The 25854-nt window shown below is 41.4% G+C and overlaps 1 protein-coding gene across 8 annotated transcripts in view; it reads left to right on the top strand.

The window, feature by feature from the left end:
* Window positions 1-20228, top strand: part of PLCG2 (phospholipase C gamma 2) — a 239221-nt gene extending 218993 nt beyond the window's left edge. For 7 of the 8 annotated variants that reach the window (XM_074027663.1, XM_065536926.1, XM_074027664.1 and 4 more), the window contains 4 exons: window positions 860-1027; window positions 7120-7208; window positions 18705-18889; window positions 19885-20228. In XM_074027663.1, coding sequence (XP_073883764.1) covers window positions 860-1027; window positions 7120-7208; window positions 18705-18889; window positions 19885-19927 — 485 coding nt within the window. In that variant the 3' untranslated portion in view covers window positions 19928-20228. The remainder of the gene's footprint in view (window positions 1-859; window positions 1028-7119; window positions 7209-18704; window positions 18890-19884) is intronic. The other variant, XM_045382340.2, reaches the window with a different exon arrangement.
* The last annotated feature ends 5626 nt before the right edge of the window (window positions 20229-25854 follow it).

The following is a 25854-nucleotide window of genomic DNA, read 5'->3' on the forward strand; positions in this document are numbered from 1 at the left end:
CCAAGGTTTTCTTTCCTCCCTCTTGCCCACGTGGCTCAGCTTGAGGAGGGGATACAAAGGGCCACTTTATTAAATCCTTAGACCTTCCCCAGTGCTGTTTGCCTGCCTGTAACTCAAGTCTGGAATCCTAGGTGAGGCCCTGACACTCGGTTGGTCCTCTTTGTGCAACAGCCCAATCGGATTGATCTACTGAGTCAAAGGCCAAGAGGCAGAGACATGGAGAGAGGGGGTGAACCTACATGGCTGACCTGACCCAGAGGATCAGCCTAACCTGGGGGAGCTCAGCCCCTAAAGGGCAGGAGGAATGCTTGCTCTTCCAGGAAAAGCCAGGAGGGAACCGTGAATGGTGGGCCTTCTAAGGCACAGGATCCTTGCTCCTCGTAAAAAGTAGCCCAATGAACAACTCAGATGCTGACTGAGTAAACTGACATTTATGGAGAGTTTCAGGATTGCTCCTTGCTTGCTCTGTGAGGCGGGGCTCTCACCTGCCAGCTGTAGAATCCCCTGCTGGTGGATGTGGCTCACAGGCTCTCTTCTCCTCTTTCATCTTTTCCAAATTCCACCTTCCTGCTCTGCAAACACCTCCCCTCTTCCCTTCTCCCCCATCCTGGGGAGGGGAGATGGGAGGTGGTCTCCTGCTCTGCTCACCAAGGGACCAGCCTGCAACAGCAGCTTCCAGGATTGCTCAAGGTGGGGTGAGGGAGTGAAGAAAATTACTCAGATTTTCTTAGATCTTGGCATAGATGCATATTTATTTACATGGTTGCTAAGGGGATTCATAGCTGAAGGATGCAGAGATTGTCTTACCAGAAGGGGGCAGCTCCAATGCGGCCTCTAATGAGCTTTGATCTCCTTCCAGATGATAATGGCCTCAGCCCTATCTGGGCTCCAACACAGGAGAAGGTGACATTTGAAATTTATGACCCAAACCTGGCATTTCTGCGCTTCGTGGTTTACGAAGAAGATATGTTCAGTGATCCCAACTTTCTTGCTCATGCCACTTACCCCATTAAAGCAATCAAATCAGGTAAGAGGCATTTTAATTAAGATGTTCAGTTTGGGCTGGCATTGTACTTTGGTTTGGCTGCTGGCTTCGGAAAGAATGAAAAATCATTTTTCCTGGTTTGGATGGAATCACTGTAAAACCGATTGGGTGGCTTGGAGAGCTGGTGCACGTACAGCCTGTCGTGTAGCACACAGGTGGGGGGAAGCGGGTGACAGGGGAGGCTATGCCCCTCGAAGTGGGATGTCTACATGCAAAATTGGATTGTTAGTGGATCGTCGACCTGGCACTGCAGTTTGATTTCATTTTGAAATATTATACACGGTTTGCTTCTCCCTAGCCAGGGCTAAGTCTGGGTTGATCTTCCTCCTGCTCTCTGGCTGGCAGTGTGAGAGGGTGGCAAGGGAGAGACCTTTGGCATCTTGGGGGGGAGTTACAATCCCGAGAGTCCAACTCCCCCAGATCCTTCAGAATTCACCTTCCCTTTGTATAAAATTGGGCGGGTTAATTTACTTCTTTGAATCGTTGGTTTTCTTCCCTGCTGAAGAAAACAGAAAACCCGTTCATGGTATGAGGAGGGTCATTTCGTATTTTTCTGCAACCAAGCCAAGCTGGGTCATAGGACCAGCGCTTAAGAACACTGTTGAATCCCAGATGCCTGAGCCCCTCCTGCACAGCTGAGACGGACACCTGTAGGTGAGGGGATTTGGGACTCTGCTGCTTCCAGAGCCAGTCGTTTACAAAAACAAAAAAACCGGCTCTCCTTAGCTTCTATGTATTTCCTTTCCCACTGGATTTTAGGTATAATGTTTGTCAAACAGGCCCTTGCTGGCTGTTGAATTTCCTTCTTCCTCTTCCTTTAGTATTTCTGATGCATGGTGCATGAGATCATAGATTCTTCCGGATTCCTCAAGAGGTCACTGTTCCCTTGTTTTCTGAGGATCATTTTTCAAGAGAAAGATGACTGTCATTTTTAGTTACTTATATAAAAATATAGTCTTTTGATGTTGTTTGGAAACCTAGGGCTCAACGAAGAGCTGAATTGGATCCTTTTTGTTTTCAGACATTCCCTCAACCTCCACCTTTCTTAGTATAATATCATAAACCTGACCATTTCTGCTACTGGGCAGGAGCCCACTTTCTGAGCAGCAGGCATGCTAGAAAATCCAGGTGCTGGCCGGGCACGGTGGCTCACACGTGTAATCCCAGCTACTTGGGAGGCTGAGGTTGCACCACTGCACTCCAGCCTAGGTGACAGAGCAAGACTCAAAAGAAAATGCAGGTTCCTGGACCCACCACAGGGTGCTGAGTCTGCCCAGGATGGGGCCAAGGAACGTGCATCTTTAGGCAGCTCCCCAGATGGTCCTTGGATGGCACTTTGAGAAAACCAAATTATGTCAAGGCTGCCTATCTTACCATTGAGGAAATGAATTCCTTAGCAAGTTAAGACTTTGGGAAAATGTTTAAACTTTGATTTTTTTTTTTTTTTTAGCACTCTAGAAATGTTCATTTTCATGAACATTGCTACTCTAGCAATAATAATGAATATTCATCTGTAAGAGGCCTGATATTTGGCAAGCCTTCTGGGTTAACTCACCCACACTGTAAACTATCTTTTTTTTTTTTTTTTTTTAAGATAGAGTCTTGCTCTGTCGCTCAGGCTGGAGTGCAGTGCAGTGCGTGATCTCGGCTCACTGTAACCTCTGCCTCAGCCTCCTGAGTAGCTGGGACTCCAGGTGCACACTACCACATCTGGCTAATTTTTGTAGTTTTAGTAGAGGTGGAGTTTTGCCATGTTGGTCAGAAAAAAAGTGATGAGATTACGGCGTGAGCCACTGTGCCTGGCCTATGAACTACTTTAAACCCAGCACACTGAGACTGTGATTCCTTAATTTGCTTCTTTTAGATTAGTCTAATAAGGCTTAGGAATGAAACCAATTCTTCTGGTGCAGGAAGTGTAGCTTTTGGTACATCTTTACCTTCCTAGCCTTGATGCTGTAACAGACTTCTTTTTACGGTAACTGCCTGCCAGTTCCTCTACTGGACTCATCCAGCAGAGAGCGGCAGCTGTGCTGAAACCCCCTGGTTACCCTGACATCCTGTTGAAGGATGAAGGCCATGAGCTTCATAACCCCTCCCATTGCCTTGCAGAGATGTCAGAGTTGATGATAAAACCTCCTTACCTTACTGGGCATCAAAGTGTGTCAATTCATCTGCAGAATACAATGGCTTAGCTTGGAGATTTAGAAAAAACAAAGGTCAAAACCTCAAGGGAGATTAAAAATGTGACCTCGTCCTCCCCCGACTGTGAGATACTCTCAGCAGGGACCTTTCCTCGCTCCTTTCTAGCTCCTAGCAGTGCCTGGCACATCCATATTCATGGGAGGAATGAAATAGAGTGAACAGAAGGCATTGAGGGGCCTCCAAACTCAAAAAATAAACTTCGCCCATTGTCATTAGAGATGCACTTAAGCTTTTAAACCAGCTGGAGCGCAGGAAGGAAAGAAGCAGCCTTTATTGTGTTCGGTACCTTAAACTCTTTCTCTCTTAATCCTCACAGTAATCCTGTGAAAGGGGTTTTATCTTTGGTTTTAAAATTCTGAGCACTTCGAGGCCTAGAAACTATGACTTAACTTGCTCAAGGTCACACACCGGTAGGACCAGAGCTGAGATTCAAACCCAGGAATGTCTAATTTCGAACCCCGTGTTCTCTGTTCCCCGTGCTCCTCTGCCGGCTGCCCTCTCACTGGGCCCTCAAAGCCCGAAGCATTGATCTTACTTTAAAAGGTGTCTGTATTTCCCTTTCCCCTGTGAAATGACTAGAAACAAGAAGAAAAATCATTCTGTTTTGGGTGAGATTGGGAAACACCTTTGAGCAGACTCTAGTATACAAGGAGGGCTGCCCAGTGCATAAAAATGGGACTTGGGCAGTGAGAGAAGGTACGCAGAGCTGGAGATAGCTGGCCATGGGGGCAGAGCTCATGTCTCCGATTTAAGAGGCACACGCCTAGTGTCAGATAGTACTGTCTGGCCTGGAACCATGCTACTGGAGTGCACAGGCTACCCGATAGCCTCCCGGAACACCATAGAGCAGTCATTCCAGTTCATTCTAACAGTCAATCAGCAGCTAGACTGTATTAGTCCGTTCTCACACGGCTATAAAGACATACTTGAGACTGGGTAATTTATGAAGAAAAGAGGTTTGATTGACTCACAGTTCTGCAGGCTGTACAGGCTTTTGTTTCTGGGGAGGCCTCAGGAAATTTGCAATCCTGCTACGAGGAGAAACCAGCACATATTTACATCGTCAGCAGGAGGAAAAGAGAGCGAGTGAAGGGGGAGGTACTACACACTTTTAAACAACCCCATCTCGTGAGAACTCACTATCATGAGATCAGCAAGTGGGAAGTCCACCCCCATGATCCAGTCACCTCCCACCAGGCCCCAGCTCCAACACTGGGGATCACAATTCAACATGAGATTTGGGTGGGGACACAGAGCCAAACCGTAACATAGACTTAATTCTTCCCCACTGTCCACAGATTAGCTCATTAGAGGTGCAGAATCTCAGGCTTCACCCCAGACTTCCCAAGTCAGAGTCTGCAGTTTAACAAGATTCACAGGTGATTCATATTTGCATTAATGTTGGCCTATCACTGGGCTAGACTGCAAGAATTCTGTGAGGCTTTATCAAGGCAAAAAACGAACTAGCAACAAAGATCACATTGTAGCCGTAGGGCAAAAATAGGTCAGAAGACTTCACAGCAGTATATTCAATGAGAGCAGTGTCCCCAAAACCCTACCAGGAAAAGAGTGGGTATAAAACCTGAATGTTTTATACCCACTCAAACTGGCATTCAACTATAAAATCAAAGGATGGATGCTCTCAAACATGCACAGCTCAGGAATTCTGTGTCCCGTGGGCTCATTTTGAAGAGAACAAAAGAGGACACATTTAGCCAACGAAGGCATCCACAGAGTTCAGTAAGATGATGAGCATCGAGCCATTAAAAATAAATTTGTACATTTCCTTCTGTATAAAAAGACGAACACTGTAAACCAATACTGAGCCCTGGGTGGTGAGATGCATGCTGGGGAAAGTATAGTGATGTCTTTGTCATACTTTGAATTGTACACATAAATTAGATGGATTGATGGGCGGATAAATCCATGACAAAACAAGCACAGTCAGCCCTCTGGATCTGTGGACTCAACCAACCAAGCTTGGATTGAAAATATTTTTGAAAACGTTATGTATCGAACATATACAGACTTTTTTCTTATTCCTTAATACAGTATAACAATTACACAGTATTTGTATTGTCTTGGGTATTCAAGTAATCTAGAGATAATTTAAAGTATATGGGAGGATGTGCATAGGTTATATGCAAATAATACATCATTTAATTATTTAGAGATAGGGTCTTCCTCTGTCACTGAGGCTGAAATTCAGTGGTGTGATCATAGCTCATGGCAGCTTCAGACTCCTGGGTTCAAGCAATCCTCCTGCCTTAGTCTCCCTAGTAGCTGGGACTACAGGTGTGCATCACCGTGCCCAGCTAAATTTTTTATTTTATTTTTTGTAGAGATGGGGTCTTGCTATGTTGCCTAGGCTAGTCTTGAACTCCTGGTTTCAAGTGATCCTCCTGCCTTGCCCTCCCCAATCGCCAGGATTATAGGCATGAGCCACCATACTTGGCCAACTATGTCATTTCATATCAGGGACTTGAGCATCCAAGGATTTTGGTATCTGGGGAAGTCCTGAATGAGTCCCCCATAGATATCAAGGGACAACTGTAGAGTGAAAGTTTCATACAATCTAGGTGGTGGGTATACAAGTGTTCTTTGTAATATTTTTTTAGTGTTGCTGTATGTTTAAGAATTTTATATTAAAATGCCAGAAAAACATAAGCCTCCCTTTGTGGGAGAATTATGGTTACAAAATGGAATGCAAATATTATACACCATGTCCATATAGAAATCATACATCTTAGGGGTGTAAAAGGAGAAGCTGGGGAAAGAAAAGGAGAAAAGGTACAGGTTTGTGTAAGTATGCGACTTTCCTCTTCATAAGCAGTGGAAAGTGAGATTCAATGGATATTGTTTGAAGGTGATAAATCAACTGAGAGTATAAAATGTTCCGAGAGAAATAAGCCCAAAATCTGAATGGTGGAAGGCACAGAGGAAACAGTGGGAGGGTCCTATTTTGGGCATTGCTTGTCTTGGAGAATCAGTAGATATGATATAAATGCTTTCAAGACAAACTAGGACCACAGAAACGATCTCTAAGATACAATGCTAACTGGTAAGGCACTATCATTTGTGATTTAAAAGCAACTCAGACATATGCATAGGCAGTCTTGGGAAAGATACTGTTAACAATGGTTGCTTTTAGGACAGAGAGGAGGATTGGGTGGGAGTGACAGTTCTGTTTTAGCCCTGTGTTCATTTATAGTAAATTAAAAGAAGCCAGCAACCAACCTTTGAGATGTGTTGCCTTAAACATTACTGAATGGGGGTGGGGAAGATTCAGCTCCAACTCGCCCCCACCCTTCAGCCCTAAATAAAAAGAAACATTTAAATGACTGTCAAACACAGGTCCTACTTGTAAACAGGGAATGGCTTTTGGAGGAGGAAGATCAATACTGCTATGAACTACTAAGGGACAGAAAGATTTCCTCCCATTGGAAATCTTTAAAGATAAAACACACTCCCTGGTCCTGTGCTTTGTAAGGCTCTAAGTGGAGGAAATGGATGAGGATTCACTACTCTTTTGGTCTCAGGAGTATTTAAGGAATTGAACCACAGCTGCAATCACTACACTCAATGTGGAATGTTCTGTGGGTTTTAATTTCTTCTGAGTGAATCATTTTTATTTCTAGATGGTAGATATTTTTAACCTTGCTTCCCTGTATGGACCAGTCAGTCATGGCTGTTGGCCTGTGTCCCTAACCATCAGGATAGGACCTCCGGCTTCCACAAAGTCAGCCCCCAGCAGGGGGCACTGACTTCTCTTCTCTTTGAACTAGGCCTGTGATCCCTGGGTATCCTCCAAAAAAATCTAAGGTCTGACATTAATTACCTGCCTTTGCATCTTCCTCCTTGTTCTGCTTCAGGATTCAGGTCTGTTCCTCTGAAGAACGGGTACAGCGAGGACATAGAGCTGGCTTCCCTCCTGGTTTTCTGTGAGATGCGGCCAGTCCTGGTGAGTGGAGATACGCCAGTGAGGGTTCCCTGAGCCATGCCTGCTGGTGGGGATAGAAATGGCCTATGAATACCATTGGCTGATGGACTTAAGCCCATTGAGAATTATCTAGCCCAAGCATGAGACATCATACAAGAATTCCTTTTTGCTAATTCCCCAGAGTTTCCTGGGTTTTCCCTCCCAGCATCCTCCTTTCTTGGAGAATGCTGTGTGATTCTGCGTAGGCAGTGAAGGAAAGGGTGCCGGTACTTGTAAGTTCCTCATAGTTTCATTTCAGCAAGAGCTGGGCCAGATGATGCCTTCCTAGATAGACTCATCCTTTCTGGATGCTTTTTTGGTGCCAGTGGGTCTTTAGGAATCCTGTCAAAAAGTCTGATAGCCTCCAGTGAGGGCCTGTCTTGGCCTGTCCTGGGGACAAAAATGCATGAACCCCAACTTCTCTCTAGAGAAGACTGAAGGAGACTTCCTTCCTGGTTCTTTTGATTTTCCCAGGCCTTGAAGATACTGAGTCTCTCCTTTGATTAATCAGTTTGGATAGGCTTGGTCTTGAGCTGTATTTAAAAATGTGGCAAGTTTGCTCAGGATGAAGGGTTAAGAGTGGAGCTCCCTGCTGTGTGGAGTCAGGGCTTGGGCTTGGGTAGATGACTGGGTATTTACTTACTGTGATTCTGGGGCTCCAGAGACTCGATGATGGCCTCTCTCATAGGCTCAGACCCACCTATCAGGCCTGTGTTTTTGCAGTGCCTGACCCGTAGGCAGTACCATCTCCCAGGATCTTTTCATTCCCCCTACTGCAGAACCGCAAAGCTCGACATGGGCTAAAGCTTGACATGGGCTGAGTGAGTTCTGTGGTCAGATTCTCTGTGGCTGACCTAAAAAACTGTAGTTCTAAATCCCAGTGGGTTGATGTGGGCTTGGTTAGTGCCCCCCAATACCCATCTTGTTTTCTCATTTTGGTTGTTTTCCAGATAGAGAAATCAGGGTCTGTAATTTGGCTATAAAAACTAAACAGGGATATTCAGACCTTTGAACAGCCATAACAGTCCATGCAATAAAAATTCATGAACTTGACTCAGAGGAGGGAATATTAGGCTTTTCTGCATAGCCATTTCCCTATGTGCAGCTTTTGCAACTTTGGTAGTTTTCCACTCCCAGGGCATTTTTAGGAGCACTGAGATGAAAGAAGATGCAGTAAGGGAAGACCCAGGCACAGTGGCTCACGTCTGTAATCCCAGCACTTTGGGAGGCTGAGACGGGAGGATAGCTCAAGCCTGGGTGGCGGAGGTTGCACTGAGCTGAGACTGTGCCACTGCACTCCAGCCCGGGTGACAGAGTGAGACCCTGTCTCAAGGAAAAAAAAAATAAGGGAAGAAAGAGCAGGAAAAACTGCTGAGAGGGACTTAAAAAGCACAGCTGTTAGGGACCAAAGAGCCTGAGACAGTCTCACTATTCAATGGCCTAAAATAAACTTCACCAGCATTTAAATGACTGTGTGAGTCTTCCATCAAGTAGAATGACCATAAATTAATTACACCCCAAGCCGAGCATTTAGATGGAATCCATTTACAAACAAGGCGATCATGCACAGCTTTAGGTGAGTACCCTTTTCCTCCTTTATGCCAGAATTCTTTCCTGAGGATCAGTACTCAGATATAGAATTAGTGGGATCAATTAATTTAGCTGAATGGTAAAACTGTAAAACCTGGGCTTTAGCAGAAGCCTTAAACTAGTGAGCACGAAGACCCTTTGCTTAGTTAAGCTTATCCCTTCCCAGCTCACCAAAGGATCTGGGATTTGCGCATCTGTTTCCCGGGGAAAGCGAACCGGTGCTGCTCTCTCTATACATAAAACCCCTCTGCAGACACTTCACAGAAAAGTCAAGTGATAGAAATGGTTTTAGATGATGGTAGGGCAGCATTTGCCTAGGCCTGCTGCTCTGCAAGGCTGCTGTAAACAACCGGAAGCATCATAAATAATTTAAGTGATTAGGTATCACCAGCAGCAGAGAAAATTAGTATATTTAAAAGAAAATTGTGTTGATGCAGATTTGACTTCCTTGATGAGGGAAGCTTAATGCTGGGGCTGCCACTGTAGGGAGTAGGGGGCGTTGTATGGGGTTCTAAATGGAAAGTCAATGCTCGCAAATCTTCTTTCTGAAAGTTTTCTTTAGTTCAGCTGCTAGCTCTTGAGATTTCATTTAATTCCACATCTGTCACCTGGTTTTGTGCCACTCACAGGTGCAGCTTGGCATTTCTGTCCACACTGGGATGAGAAGTCGCTCTTGGAAGCCGAGCTGAATTGCATTCGGTAGACCTGGGCTTTCTCCTTAATGCCCACGGTCATACCTTTTATTTATTACCATATCCTCTGGAAGCCAGGGAAAAACTCTGGTAAACAGCCTCAAGACAGCGTTTTCTGAGCAAATGATTGATCCAGTAAGGGCTAAAATGGAATTTGCTCATAAAACATTTTCTGAGATAGATTTTACAGCCCCAGAAAACTGTCAATAAGCACTTTAAACACCTTCTGAAGAAGCCATTTACATGTCACAATTACTTTATCAAGTCGCAGGCCTTTACTTTGTTAGCAGTATGTTTAGTTTATAAAGAGTATTTTCAGCACCATTTTATTACCTACTGTATTTGAAGATGTAAGGAAAGAAAGGTGGGGGAGTTGAAAAGAGTCCTCACAAACAGCCTGTATCTAACCACCGTTACCATCTTGGTAGATTTCCATTGCCTGATGATTTTTTGTATATGATATTTCCATAGTCGGATTCATACAGGTGCCCTTTCCTACTTCGCCGACGACTTTAAATGATTTTCAAAGCCATTGATGCCTGTTTCATTACGTGTGGGTCCCTAATTCACTTATTCTCCTACTAATGGAGAGTTAAGTCATTGGCAGTTTTTTACTTTATAAATAATATAGGTCTTCATGTAACATTTTCTGATTAAAAATTATTTCCCAAGGCTAGATATTTAGCAATGGAATAATAAATCAAAGAAAAAAGGACCATGTATTTTTACCTGCATGTCAAATTGTTCTCTGAAAGTAAATAGTTTCTCTTAAGTTGATGTATTACATCCAATCTTGCCATTAACTGGAATAGGCCTTCACTGGAATGATTTAACATGGTGAGATCCCGAAGAATGGGACTGGGGAAAATAGGAAAGCTTAAATATCCATTATCTTCCCTGGGCAAACTGGCCATTTCTGGAGGGCACATTTGAGAAAACTGGCTGCCCCAGGACCTGTTTAGTACTGATCCTGGGTGAACTGGGTTCTGTTTTGTGCTGGGTAGCAGCTAAAGTGCAAGGGGTACAGAGGCCCTTCCTTAGAGTGAAAGAAAACCCAGGATGCTGTCAACTAGATTAAGGCTTATCCTAGATCAGATGCGTGAATCCCTTTGTAGAAGAGTGCACACTTTAGAATCCTGGAGGTACAGGACTGGGAGCTGCACTCTAGCACTGAGCTGGTCCTGGTTTTTGAGGTTGGGAAAGATTTCCTCACACTTGGGGAGAACTTGGGGGACACAAAGGCCTTCCTTATGCCTCATCAGCTAAAGCTGGTCCGTTTGCCCAGTGCTGGCTCCAAAGAGCAAAAACTGCTGTGTTTACCATCTATGACCCAACAGTTTGACATGACTACTGAACAGACAAAACCATGAGCATGCAGTGGAAAAAGAGGAAGACAAAGGTACACACCTGGAACAGGCGGCTGGCAGTTGAAACTGAGCCAATGGAAGCCTCAGATGATGAGAATTGTAACACATAACTCATAGGATCTTTCAAAGACATCCAAGTAGAGCACTGGAAAAAGCTTTCTGGAATTCAAAGACAAGACCTGATTTGTTGAATTAAAACATTGGGTATGTAAAGCGATCTGCATTAGTGACCCCAAAGATAATGTGAAGGAAATGTCTCACAATCTAGGGCAACCCCACCATGAGATGGAAAGAAAGGAAAAGGTGGGCTGGGAGGACAGATGCCAAGGACCTAATATGAAAGCATGTCCCAAAGGACAAAGTGAAACAGATGGTGCAAAGCTATTAATGAAACAGCGAATAGAGGAAGTGTTTCTCTGATCTGCTGTTTGTGAGGGCCCACTTGGTTGCAGGTGGGATGAATAGAAAACACATCCATACCCTTAGTAATATTTTAGTAAAAATGTTAAATTCCAAGGATAAATTAAAAAACCTGGACTTGCAACACACTAGTTGTGTATAAAGGAACTGAATAAGTCTAATATCTGACTTGTCCTCTTTAGCGCTGAAAACTAAAAGACTCCCCAAATGGGTAGAATGTGGACTAGGAAGACAGAATAATTCAGTGTCCAGTCCCCCACATGTCAAGGAATTTCAAAATATGCAATATTTTAGATATATCAGGTATCCTACTCAAGGGAAATCTTGAGGCAGCCCTGAATCAATGATATTTTAGTCAGAAGAGAAACTTTTAGGTGGGGAGGTGAAGAGAGGGAAACCAGTGGATAATTAATTTTGCAGTACAATTACATCTTACAGGAGGATGACAGCGTGATTAAAATTTTGTCATGGTAAATATTAAACAAGAATTTTTGAATTGGAAGAAATATACCGTAATAAAAAATGCTAATCAAAAGCTGAAAAATAATCAAGTATCAACAAAACACAGGCATGGACAGGTTAAATTAAAGGTATCCTAAAGGGTATTTCAACTTTGATGACTGGGGAATCAGACAATAAATAAACTATACTGCAGAGGGAGAGTTAATGCTACATTTGATGTTAAAGGAAACTGTGATTTTAGTTAGCATTGTTAAACTGAGGGTAACCGCTGGCAGAATTGAAAAGCAGAGGAGGAAAAAAGGAGATCAACATAAACTTGACAGAGTAAAAATAAGGTAAAGAATCAGAAGAAATTAAAGCAAAGTAAAATGTATAGTAATTGAAGTGAAATGGATAAGAACTTACATTTAATTTGGTGAATAGGCTGAATCCTCCTATTAGAAAATAAATCTAACTGCAATGTTTATAAGAACAGGCCTAAAGGCAAGGTAAATAAAACAAATAGGAATGGATGGAAGAGTTACTGGGAAAATTGGGAAGGAAAAGTTAACATCAAACTAGAATTTAGGATCAGAAGTACTACAGTGTATTAAGATGAACAGTATGTTATGATAAAATGCTTGTTTTCTAAAGGGATATAAAAGTAATTAGCAAACAGCATAGTACCTAAGTATATAAAACAAAAGTTCCTACAAATACAAAGACAACTGTATAAAGAAAAAATCTTTCAGAATTTGGGGAGTCTAGTATATAGGAGATCAGCGAAGATATAATATCAAAATAATTTGCCTTAAGAAATATACAACTTTGTGTCCTACAAATGGCTAATATACACTATTTTCTTCTATTTCTCAAACTTTATAAATTTGATTGCATCCTTTCTTAGAAAGAAAACCTTAACACATTTTTTAAAAATCATAATTTCATAGGTCATTGGCTATAACTTGACAAGATTCGAAAGATATAAAAAGATGGTAAAATTATTCATGATTTGAATATAATAATTTTCTAAATATATTAAAACAAGTAAATTACCTAAAAGTAAAACATTTATGCCATAGTTACATTTAGAAGAGGAAAGTGCTCGCCTTAAAACTTCACAAAGACTGAAGACTACTAAGTATTCATCTTAAGAACTTTTAAAACACCAATAAAATAGAACAAAGGAATAAAAGAGAGATAGAAGCCAACTGAATAAAACACAAATCAAAAAAAGATAAAGAATAAAACACTCTTGTTTATCAAAAAGGCCAAATTTTGTTTTGAGACAGTGTTTTTTTCTTGTCACCCAGGCTGGAGTACAGTGGTGTGATCATGGCTCACTACAGCCTTGACCTCCTGGGCTCAAGTGATCTTCCTGAGTAGCTGGGACTACAGGCATATGCCACCATGCCTGGCTAATTAAAAATTTTTTGTGTGTGTATGGAGACACGGCCCTGCTTTGCTGCCTAGGCTGCTCTCAGATCCTCCTGCCTTAGCCTCCCCAAATGCTGGAATTACACGTGTCAGCCACTGTGTCTAGCCCCCAAAAGACCAGTTAAACTCTTTGCCTACTTAATAAAAGAACAAAAAGGAAAAACATGTAATAGTAAACACTGGAAAGGAGACTGAACCCCAAATAATAAAGTAGAGCAAATGGATGATTGCCTTAAATTATTCTGAAAAGCAGTAGAAAAGTTAAAATACCTATTAGATAAAACAGGTTTAGGATCTAGATGGTTTTATAGCTTAGTTTTATCTTCATTTAAATAATGTAATTCCAATTTTACTCCACCGAAGTAAAAACAATGGAAATCCTTCCTCTGTCTTGAAGCTATACAATGTTCATATCAAAACTGGAGAGAGAGTACTCCTAGCTTTCCTCTAACCTCATTCAGCCATAGATCAATGTCATGTGTGAATATAGATGTTAAACTTAAAAAAAAAATAGCAAATGTCCAGCTGTTTACTAGAAGAGCAATATATTACAACTAAGCATTTATTCCGGGAATGCAAGGATGGTTTAACAGTGGCACAGTTAGCAACAAATTAAATATGAAAAAAGCATAAACTAGTAGATGCCATAAATGTAATCAGCCAAATGAAATAATCAGTATAATTGTAGAAAAAAGGTCAGGTGATCTCTATTCTATACAAATTTAAACTATACAAATTCTGATTGTATAGTTTACAAAACAGGAAGACTTCAATTTTAAAGAGAGACTTTGTCTTGTATTTATTGAATGTAACCACTTCTCTCTGTTCTGGAAGTAACAAACAAATGTGGTGTAGGAGGAAGGGACAAATGGGAAATCCCATTTGTGTTACTGGCAAAAACCATTAACACATTTAGGAGTAATTTAAATAAAGGTATACAACTTATATAAGGAAAAACATAAAATCTTATTAAAAAACACCATGTGAACAAGTAGAAATTTATACCAACTCTTCCAAAATTAATGTTTGATTGGAACTGGAGATATCAGTATAAACTCACTTAAGTTACATATATACTTATATATAGATTCACACATAGGTAGATGAATAAATGTGTGTGTTTACATGTTACTACAAATACATACATATCCTAGCTCACTCTGCTGAGTGCCTAGAATTAATGACACCCCAGTCATTGGTTTCTGAATTCCAGATATTGCCAAATATCATATTCCAATAAAAAGAAATAAGGGCTCCTTAGACAAGTGGTTGATTTCCAGACTTGGGATAAATAAAATATAAAAAGAACCTGGAGCATCTTAACATTTCAGTAAATAAAGAAGTGCTGAAAAAATGGTGGCATCAAAGGGGCCTAAGAACCAACCAGGGAGAGCTCCCAATGGCCACAGCTGGAACAATTTGCATAGCAAAATAATATTGGATTCTAGCACACGGAATGAAATAGCTACGTGTCTGTGAATGAATGAATACATGAGAGAGAAGAGTCAGTCCTCCCCACAAACGAATTCTGATTAATAAATGTAGAAGGAATGAAGAAACTAGAAAATCACTATCGAAACAGCATAGCACTAACTGCTGCAGTAAGACCTACTGATGAATGCTAAATGAAAGTTGGAAGAGAAATGTATTTCCATTGTCCCAAAAGTGTCTTCCTCCAAGAAATGTATCAATTAGAAGAAAATAGCAGCTTTACAGCGGATAGACCCTGCAGGCACCATTTTAATCAGATGATCAGTGTTACCAACCACCTGGAATAAGGCATGTTGAAATCACGTCCTTCCTGATGTGAGACACTGAGAAGGGTACATTGCTTCTGTGACCTTCTTGCCAAAACTGCGTCACCTCAAACAAAATAGAAGAAGACACCAGACAAATGAAAGTTGCTAGACATTCATGCAAAATAACTGACTAGTACTCTTCCAAAGTGTCCTGAAGGAGGAATGAGGAAACCATACCGATTGTAGGAGACTAAGGTAGCACAGTGACTAAAGGTTGTGTGGGATCCCAGATTTGATGTGGGAACAGGAAAAGGACATTGGTAGAAAACCCAATGAAATATGAATAAGATCTGTAGTTTTAGTATTGCACCGATATTAATTTCTTAGTTTTGATACTTGTACTGTGGTTGTGCGAGATGTTAACACTGTGGAGTCTAGGTGGTTGGGGTATGTAGAACATTGTACTATTACTGTACTTTTTTGTAAGCTTAAACTTCCAACATAAAACAATTTAAAAAGTATTGGTGGGGGAAAAACTTCACTTTTGTGTATTTTCCCCCCACCCAACAAACAGGAAAAAAAAAATAAATAAAGGCAGAGAATGCCATAAAGATTTTGTCTCAGGCCAGGTAAAACTTACTACCAAAGGCTTCCTTTATTTTCTAATAAAATAAACTAAATTTTTAAGTGAAAACTCAGACTCAAAAGAAATCCAGGAAATAAGTATTACAAAATGCTTTCTCTTGACTAGAATGGTGGTTCCTCAAGTCAAGAAGACTGGTTCACTTGCTGTAGAGTTATTCAGTAAATGGTTTCTATCTTTTATGTTCTTTTCTGAATGTGCATTCTATCTCATATATATATAGTGTACCCAGGACTACAGTATGTAATATAGCTGTAAATATTTTGGGACTCAGAAAAGGTGATAAAGGGCTGCAGTTACAGAAGCATTCATAGAAAAAGTGAATTTTGAACTTGCACCTGAATAACAAATACTCATTATATAGAATAAAACAATAGAAGCCATTTTCTTCTAGGTGCAGACAAGGGGAAAGAGAGACCTTTCATGGTATATAATTAAGACTTAAATGGGGTTTTCGTTTTGCTTTATTTTTTGAGACAGGGTCTCATTGTCTTACCCAGGCTGGAGTACAGTGGCATGATCGTGGCTTACTGCAGACTTAACCTCCTGGGCTCATGTGATCTAGCCTCCTGAATAGCTGGGAGTACAGGGTATGCCACCATGCCCGGCTAATTTTCGCATTTTTTATAGAAACAGGGTCCCACTATGTTGCCCAGGCTGGTCTTGAACTCCTGGTCAAGCATTCCCCCCACCTCAGCCTCCCAAAGTGCTGGGATTACAGACCTGAGGCACTGCGCCCGGCGACTTTATTCTTTTTTTTTTTTTTTTTTTTTTTTTTAACTTTTCCTTGAACTTTATTCTTTAAATTTTTACTTTAAGTTCCAGGATACAAGTGCAGAACGTGTAGGTTTGTTACATGTGCCATGGTGGTTTGCTGCACTCATCAACCTGTCATCTAGGTTTTAAGTCTCACATGCATTAGCTGTTTGTCCTAATGCTCTCCCTCCCCCCATCCCCCGACTAACCCTGGTGTGTGTTATTCCCCTCCCTGTGTCCTCATTGTTCAACTCCCACTTATGAGTGAGAACATGTGGTATTTTGTTTTCTGTTCCTGTGTTAGTTTGCTGAGGATGATGGCTTCCAGCGTCATCCATGTCCCTGCAAAGGACATTATCTCATTCCTTTTTATGGCTGCATAGTGTTCCATGCTGTATATGTACCACATTTTCTTTATCTAGTCTGTCATTGATGGGCATTTGGGTTGGTTCCATGTCTTTGCTGTTGTACACAGTGCTGCAATAAACGTACATGTGCATGGGTCTTTATAGTAGAATGATTTATATTCCTTTGGGTACACACCCAGTAATGGGATTGCTGGGTCAAATGGTATTTCTTGTTCTAGATCCTTGAGGAACCACCATACTGTCTTCCACAATGGTGGAACTAATTTTCATTCCCACCAACAGTGTAAGTTTCCTATTTTTCCACAGCCTCACCAGCATCTATTGTTTGACTTTTTAATATGCTTTATTCTTCATAGGGAGGAAAGCTATGTATTCCCTTTAGGAAGGGAATACATTTAAGTGAAGTCATTACTGACTCTTCCCAGTGCCTCACTTGACACATTCACTTAATCACCAAGGACAGCCCATTTTACCTTTGCTTACTCTTCAACCTTTGCAAACAGCTGGAATAACCATTTTGTCTCCCCCTTCTCCAAAGTCACAGTTCCAGCTGTTACCCTGGGGACTGTTTTGTTAGGTCATTAAAGTAAGAATAAAACCTTGCAGAGTGTGGTTCGAGTCCATGTTTTTCTAAAAGTAAATGACAAAGATCTTGTTTGTGCACCTTGACACATGTTTTTGTAGCACAGGAGTCTTTCACTTGAACTCCATCAGGAAAGGCCAATTGACTTGACCTCCTGCAAAGCCAAGCTTCACACAGTAGTCAGTGACCCTCTGAAACAGATGAGGTACAACATCCTCATCCTCCCTCTGCACTGAAACCCAAACTCCCTACCCTGAGTGGGTTTTATCTTTTTGTCTCCCCTAGTATAATGTACTATTTTGGCTCCTGCAACTGAAAAGTTTAGGAGTAGGTTTTGTTTCAGTCATGGCTGAATCTCTGTGCTCACGCAGTGGCTGTTTTCCTCTTTTTTTGGCACATTCCCAACTTCTTGACACAATAGCAGTGTGGCCATGACAGGACCACACTCACTCTTTCACCTGATCCAAGAAAAGACACTCTACCCAGAACACCAATGAAACTCCCACAGATGCGTCTAGTTGGCCTTGATTGGGTCATGTGCCTGGAGGTGGTACTGGTGGGGGAAGTAGAAATCATTACCGGCTACAGGTGAGGCACATGCCCATCTCTGCAAGGTGTAATTTACGATACCTTGGCTTTTTTGGGTAACAGCTTTGAGAGATAATTCATATAACCACATATCATATCATCACTCATTTAAAGTGTACAATTCAATGGTTTATAGCCTATTACGTGTTGTACAGTCATGGCCACAATCAATTTTAGAACATTTCCAACACCCAAAAAGGAAATCTCATGTTCATTAGCTGCTGCCACTCACTCCATCCCTCAGACCCTGGTAACCTTTAATCTACTTTGTCTCTAAGATTTTGCTAGTTCTGGACACTTAATATAAATGGCATCGCGCAATATGTGATCTTTTAGAGTTGGGCTCTTTCACTTAGAATAATGTTTTCAAGGTTCATCCATGTTGCAGCTTGTTACCTTGCCTTTTAAGACCCTTAAAAGATTTTAAATTATCTGCCTCTTGCCTGCCTTGTTGCTCTCATGTCATGCTGTTTTTTCTCCTCTGCTGGGTTCCACTTTAAGCATGCAGCTGCTTAGATGCTTTTGCAGTTAAAGACCAGAAGGTGACATGTAGACCAAGGGAAAACTGGAATAGATTAGGAAATAGGATCTACGGGCAGTGTAGTAATTATTTCCATGTTTTGCAATAAAGCGACAGTGTAAAGACCAAGCACTTTTTAGACGGCTTGCTTCCCACACAATAAATAATTGTGTTTTATGTTTGGTAAAAATAGGCCCTGTCTCTTCTGGGCTAATCCAAGTTGCAAAACTTCTGCCCCATGTTCCCTTCAGGTGTGCTTGTGAGATGCCGCGTTCACATTTTGGTTTGGAAGGTATAGTCACCACATGGTTGTTCTCTCCCCCGCATCCTGCAGGAGAGCGAAGAGGAACTTTACTCCTCCTGTCGCCAGCTAAGGAGGCGGCAAGAAGAACTGAACAACCAACTCTTTCTGTATGACACACACCAGAACTTGCGCAATGCCAACCGGGATGCCCTGGTTAAAGAGTTCAATGTTAATGAGAACCAGCTCCAGCTGTACCAGGAGAAATGCAACAAGAGGTAGGTCAGCCCCTCCACCTGCAAACTTTTGGGAGGTCTCTAGGCACAGTGATATTGGGCACCAGGGGCCAGGCTTCTGGAAAGCCCTCTGAGTTGCTTTCTTCAGAAATCCTTGGCCGGGCATGGTGGCTTATGGGCCAGGCATGGTGGCTCATGCCTGTAATCCCAGCACTTTGGGAAGCTGAGGTGGTCGGATCACCTGAGGTCAGGAGTTCAAGACCAGCATGCTCAACATGGAGAAACGCAGTCTCCACTGAAAATACAAAAATTAGCCAGGCGTGGTGGCAGGTGCCTGTAATCCCGGCTACTCTGGAGGCTGAGGCAGGAGACTCGGAACTTGGGAGGCAGAGGCTGCAGTGAGCCAAGATCGCGCCATGGCACTCTAGCCTGGGCAACAGAGGGAGACTCCATCTCAAAAAAAAAAAAAAAAAAAAGCTTTGGCACCCTTGACTCTAGTGCTCTTTGTTCTGGAAATTAACTTAAAGTAATACCTTAGGCGCTTGCCACTTCCCCTAAGTAGAACTATTTCCTCTAGAAGGACATTTCAATTTAATAGTGAAAATAAATGGTGACCACCGACTTTTAAGGAGTCCTTATTGTGTTCTCAAGAACGGGCTAGTCCAGTGGCTCTAGATTGCGTCAAGATCCCCCAACAGGGATGCTTCTGGTTGTGCTACAGGCATGTAATGGGATACGCGGCGGCCAGGGTTGCCAAGTATTTCATAATGTGTCTAAAAGTACTAAGAATCATCCAGACAAAAGTCCTAATGTCAGCCTGCAGAGTAGCTCTTACTCTATTTTACCATTGAGGAGATTTAACCTTTCTGAGTCTCAGTGTCTTACCAGGAACTTGGAGCTTGCCTCTCTGACACTCAGCCCTACACCATCCAGCTATGAATGACTGGCAAATGTATGGACAGAGAAATGTTACAGAGTTCAGCACACAACCCATTTCTCATGCCCCAATGCTGACGGTGAAATCTGTTTTATTTCAGGTTAAGAGAGAAGAGAGTCAGCAACAGCAAGTTTTACTCATAGAAGCTGGATTATGTGTGTAAGGGTACTGTGTGTGTGCACATGTGTGTTTGCATGTAAGAGAATGTGCCCTCTTCACACTCCAGGAAGACGCTAATCTGTGACATCTTTTCTTCAAGCCTGCCATCAAGGTGACATTTCTGAAGACCCAACTGGCATGAGCTGGGGTAACTTCCTGCCACTATTTTCATCTTGGACAACTTCCTTAACTTATATTCTTTATAGAGGATTCCCCAAAATGTGCTCCTCATTTTTGGCCTCTCATGTTCCAAACCTCATTGAATAAAAGCAGTGAAAACCTTGATCACTTAAGCCTTCTGTTGCACAACCTGTACACAGTGAACAGGATTTCTTCTCCGGCCAAGAAGATTCTACCTCTAATGATCCAGGTAATTGACGTCCATAGAAGATGAGCTGGAAATGTAAGAAACTATTCATTAGATTCTGAAAAGGATTTTAACTAAAAGGCAAATGATTCCATAAGGGCCCAAAGAGAAGCCCTACCCAAAGGCAGCCTGCTCAGTTCAATGTACTTTACTACCACTGGCTGCCTGCTGCAGTCCACAAGAAAATGGCTGAGTGATGGGATCTCTTCATCAAGACAATTTCTAATGAATGGTGAGGGCTTGTTTTGTGACCAGAGTTACTGGGATGGAGGTGGGAATCCTGGGGCCTCTTTGTTTTAAAAAGCCCACCAGAGAGACCAGAGCTCTGCTGCAGGGGCAGGTTCTCACTTGCCCCTGGCTCTGCCAGCTGCTGGTAGGCTCTGGCCCCACTAATCCCCCATGGCCCTACTGAACTGGCTGGGAGGCTGCTGGAAAGGCCCTCGGTCCACAGCTCTCCACAGGCAAGAGGTCAATTGCTGCTTGAAAGAGGCAGACAAAAGTTAGGTTAATGGCGAAATGTCTCTGGGTTACCCAGTTTTCTGGAGCAGCAAGCTGAGCTTTAATGGGCTAAGCATTAGGGTGTTACAGAAAATTTCAAATGCAGCTGTCTCCCTTGGGGCAAACCTACCTAGTTCATGATAATATGTGCGGCTGGTGAGGGCTTTACACCTCTGCATCTTAAGATATTAACAGATACCAGTGATGTAATATGGCTTTTTAAAGGAGAGGAGAGTGCTGGGTTGGGAAGGGAGTTGGTTGGTAGAGTCAAAACTTCTCAATGAGTGAATTTACAACTGATGGGAAAATGGGTGTAACTGTGAAAAGCAATGGCTGTGGTGGGGAAGAACAAACCAGCAGTAAGCCTGATGCTTGATGTGGATGAAACTGGCCCCTAGAAAACCCATCTGGCCCTCCTCTTGTTATCTGAAATGCTGGGCTTAGCATGCATGTACTGCTGAAGAGCAGGGCAGAACAAATCAGGCTCAGACCAGAAGACCCTTCTGGTCCCATCACTCTATAAAAACTTACTGATCACCTCCACATGCCAAATACAGTGCCAAGATTTGGGGGTGCGATGTTAAAAAAATAAAAAGCTATGGGTCTCATCAATCATCTCCATCCACGAGCTCCTAAAAGAAAGGTATTTACCTTGCCTGAAGCCAGGAATACAGGGAACAGCAGTCTGGCCAAGGAAGGGCTGTTATGGGGTGCTATTACTCCAGTTACTCCTCCAACTGGGAGTTGCTATTTTATTTGGCAGTCAACAGCTGAAGAAAGAACATTCCTCTTAGTGGCAGATGTTCAAAGCAACTTTCAAGAAAGGCTGGGTGAAAAAGGCACTAGGATGAGTGCTACAGGCACTCCGTAGCCAGGGCCCCATTAATCTTTGGCCAGGTAGCTACCAGAACCTATTTATTGCTCCTGGCATCTCCCCCAACCCCTTTCAGCTCTGTCATGACTTCTACACAGTAGAGCTCAGGTGTTGCTGTCATTACCTCCTTTCAGCTCCCCACTTCATTCTACTCTAAAGCCACAGTGCTAAGGCCTGCATCCCCTTTCTGCCCAAAATGGATTTTTCATACCTTATCAAAGAAATTGACATATGGCAGCATAGGAAGCAGAAGCTAAACCTCTCTAGCTGCTGCTGTGTAAAACCCATGCATGGCCAAAGAGCTGTCAGGGGATTATGACATAAATGGTGCTGGGAAGAACCCTCTGCCTAAAACTGTCTCCTCCTCCTGGTGCTACAACTGGAATCCACCATTAGAAAGTAGTTGCTTTGGTTCCTTCCTCCTGTCCTTGACAGAGTAACACGCTGATCTGGTTCTTGGTGGTGTTAGGGACTGATTCTCTCAGGAAAGGCACACATGGTATCGTGGCTGTTTCCAGAGTCTATTTGATGCTACATAACCTCAGTATCTAGCTGAGATATGCTTCCTACATGACTGTTAAAGCACAGGCAATCCAGGCCAAGAAGACTCGGAACAGGCACGTTCTGAAAGATGGAAGCAGCACTGATAGGTCGAAACGACCACTGCATATGTGTTACATTGTTTTTGTTCCCCATTTTCCTAAGTGTGTTATTTAGAATATTGGTGATTACATGGAAAAATAAAGTGGGGAGGCTGGTTAGGCCTTGTGAGTTTGGGAAACTTAGGTTATAAAAGCTAAACAGTTTTTCTACTGTGAGACTAGATGTGCAGGAGTGAAAGGTGTAGAGGGTCTTGTTTTCCACATTTGATCTCAGAATCCTTTTGCCAGAAGTGTCTCGTGGGACTTATCTCTAGTGGAACACATTTGAAGCCCTGCTGCTCTATTAAGTAAGGCAGCCGGGCAACATGGTCTAATACTTCGTATGCTTTGTGACCTAGTTAAAATCTAAACTTAAGTTGCCACGGCCAGTGGTCTTTAGATTAAGCTACCTTTACCCCTGGGAGTATACCAGAGCTTTCCAAGGAATACACAGACTCCAGGACTCTCAGGGGAGCAGTGTTCAGAGCCTCATCTTCCTGTTGTATTCTTCTCTAAGACTCACTTGCCTGAGAAAATGCCCTTTTCTCACCTTACAAAAGAAAATATGGCTTTCTCCACCTCTAGTCTTATTGTAGAGCATGACCCAAGGTATAAAATTCAAAATGTGGATATTTGGAAAGTTAAAGACTTAACAGGGCACAAATCCTTTTGCAAATGGATTTTCCAAATTTTTCTGGTGGTTCCAAATTCTCTGCTTTCAACAAACTGGAAGGAACAGCCTGCAGATTTCTGTGTCTCTTAGCATGTAACTAAAAAAGGGTTTGGAAGAATTCAGTGATTCTGCTATCACTGATGTATCTATGTGAACAAGGATCAACACCTCCATAAATGAAATTGAAAAGGGAAAATAGAATCGATGATGAACTTTGGCTCAATCTTAAGATGTTATCAATCCACATAGATGAAATAATTGTGGAGAAGAGCCCTCTTTATCTCGTTAAGTGATACATTTCCAATGAAGTTTTACTATGTTTAATAATTTGGTGAAATTTGTGCTATATGTTTATTGATTGAGCTCAATCCAGAAGAACATTTTTAAAGGCTTACAGCATTAGGATTATAGGATACTATATCATACTTTTGGTACAGAGATAGAATTAAACAACATAAAAATAAAAAATGTATTAGGCTAAAATTTTGAGGGAGAAGTGGTATGAAAATACAAATTCAAGGAGTAAAAGGAAAAGTGGGGCATTCCCTGCTACTAAAAATTGCCTTGCTTCAGGTAAGACTGATCATAAAAAAAATGGCCCTGTTCATAAAATTTTTAAAAAGATCATCGTACCTATCAAATAACTTATATTTAGAACGTCCTGGGCTAAATTTAAAAAGGAATACAACCATTTTATTTAAACATGTAGTGTCTATGGTATGCCAGCACTTTGCAACTATTCATGATGAGAAATTTTAGATATCAGTATAGCAATGTGCAAGAAGATACACAGATTTTTAAAATTCACTTAAGAGGTATCTGAGCATAAAATGTTAAGATTGCTGATCTAGGGCCACTAAGTGATGAATTGTATTTGGAAGCAAAAAGGATGGCTAAAAAGGGCCTCAGCCCTTTCAACTTTAAAAGGAAAATAACTTAACCTTCAACCTATGTGACATTTAGCTTTTTGAACCCAACCGTAAAAGCTATCTTCTAACCAACAAAAAGTTAATAATTAGATTTGGAATTACACAGAATTAAAAAATTGGCATTTAAAAATACTCAATAGTTTGTCCCTGGTTTTTAATTTTCAAAATATTTTCTTTCTGAATAGCCAGATTCCACAGTGATCATGCCTCTCGGAAATTTCCACATTTCTTATTTTTCATTAGGCCTTAAGAAGCTGCATTTGTAAATTTTGTTTCATTATTAAAGCATAATTTATTTTTTATATAAACAGTATGTGCTTTGTGTACATAGAGAATTAAGTGAATGAGTCACACAGATGTTGGCTATTAATGTCAAAATTAAACAGCTGTATCACATTTTGAAAAATAAAAGTTTCATCTGAATGAATATAGCAATCTGCCCAGAACTTTTTTTAAAAACTGCTATTCACCTTTTATATTCCCAAATAAAATACACACAAAAAATAATTTAGTCATGAGATAGGTAGAGTTACAGTTATTTTTTGAAATGTGTTTTACTGTCCTATTTAGCCCACATTTCTGTAGGTTACAGGTTTATCTTACCTTCAGCAAAAACTCACTCTATGTTGAAACTCAAGTTTGTAAGATTAATACTTGAGTGCTCTTCAATTTATCAGTTTTGAAAGCATGTTTAGTGTTGGAAGGAGCAAGACCTTATAATAAGTCCCTGTGTTTCTCAGCTGAGTGATGGGCTCCCTAGAACTGTCAATCAGTGCATTTCTTGCCAACAATCCCTGGTTCACAGGAAGCCATGTTGTATCTCATACCTCTGACCCCCAGCCCCCAGCCCCCAATGGTTGGATTAGTGACCCTGATCCCAAGATTTAAGAATAGCCTATGACGAACCTCTGCATTAGAAGGGTGAGCAAGGAATATTAAAAAGCAAAGATGAAATTAGAACTGCCAAATGACCACTTTTTAAATGGATACAACCATAACTCTCATAAAGATATAAAATGAACATATATCAGAAATCTTACTAACAAGGGAACCAATAAGATGTTCTAGCTTGTTTAAAGGAGAATTCAAAGAACAATATATATAGAGAGAGTATAGGTTATCAGCTGTCCAGATTATCTGATTTTATATGGTTTCTCCATGTTTTATTGTCTGAATAATGCAAATTATTCTTGTCCATAGAAATGCAAATTGTGTCCTGTGGAGATTCAATTAATCACTGCCTTGTGGATACTGACCACTGGTTTTACCAGTTTTATATCTATTAAATTTATTTCAGTGTCGCTAATGGATGTGAAATCTGATTCCTATCTCCACACGCAAAAATCAAGTCAGTTATAGATCAAAATGTGCAAGATTAAACTATTTCTAGAAGGTCTTCACAACATATGAGTAGGGAAAGGTTACTTAAACAAAACTGCAAAAGCAGTATCCCTGAAGGAAGACTGCTAAATTTGACTCCCCTAAAATTCAAAACTGGTCTTTATCAAAAGATACAATAAGAAGACAAAGAGAAAAGGCCACAGAATAGAGGGAGATATTTGCAATAATTTATCTGACAAAAGACCTCAGCCAAAAAATAACTCCATCCTTCCAAGTCAATAAGAATAAGACAATCCATTTGAGAAAAAGGGGGATATTTCATGAATAAGCACCTCACAAGAGTATATCCAAAGGGCTGATATGTGTATGAAAAAGTTCACTCATTATTCATATGGGAAAAATGAAAATTAGAACTATGAGATACCATTACACTTACTTACCAGAGTGGCAAAAATTAAAAACCTAATGTCCTGGCAAGAACGTAGAGCACCTGGCACACTTGTGTAAAATAGTACAAAACTACATTGTAAAAAATGTATGACACTCTGCTGAAATTAAACATATACATACCCTGCAACCCATCAATTC

Source organism: Macaca fascicularis, chromosome 20, assembly GCF_037993035.2.
Source record: "Macaca fascicularis isolate 582-1 chromosome 20, T2T-MFA8v1.1".
Classification (NCBI taxonomy): Eukaryota; Metazoa; Chordata; class Mammalia; order Primates; family Cercopithecidae; genus Macaca; species Macaca fascicularis.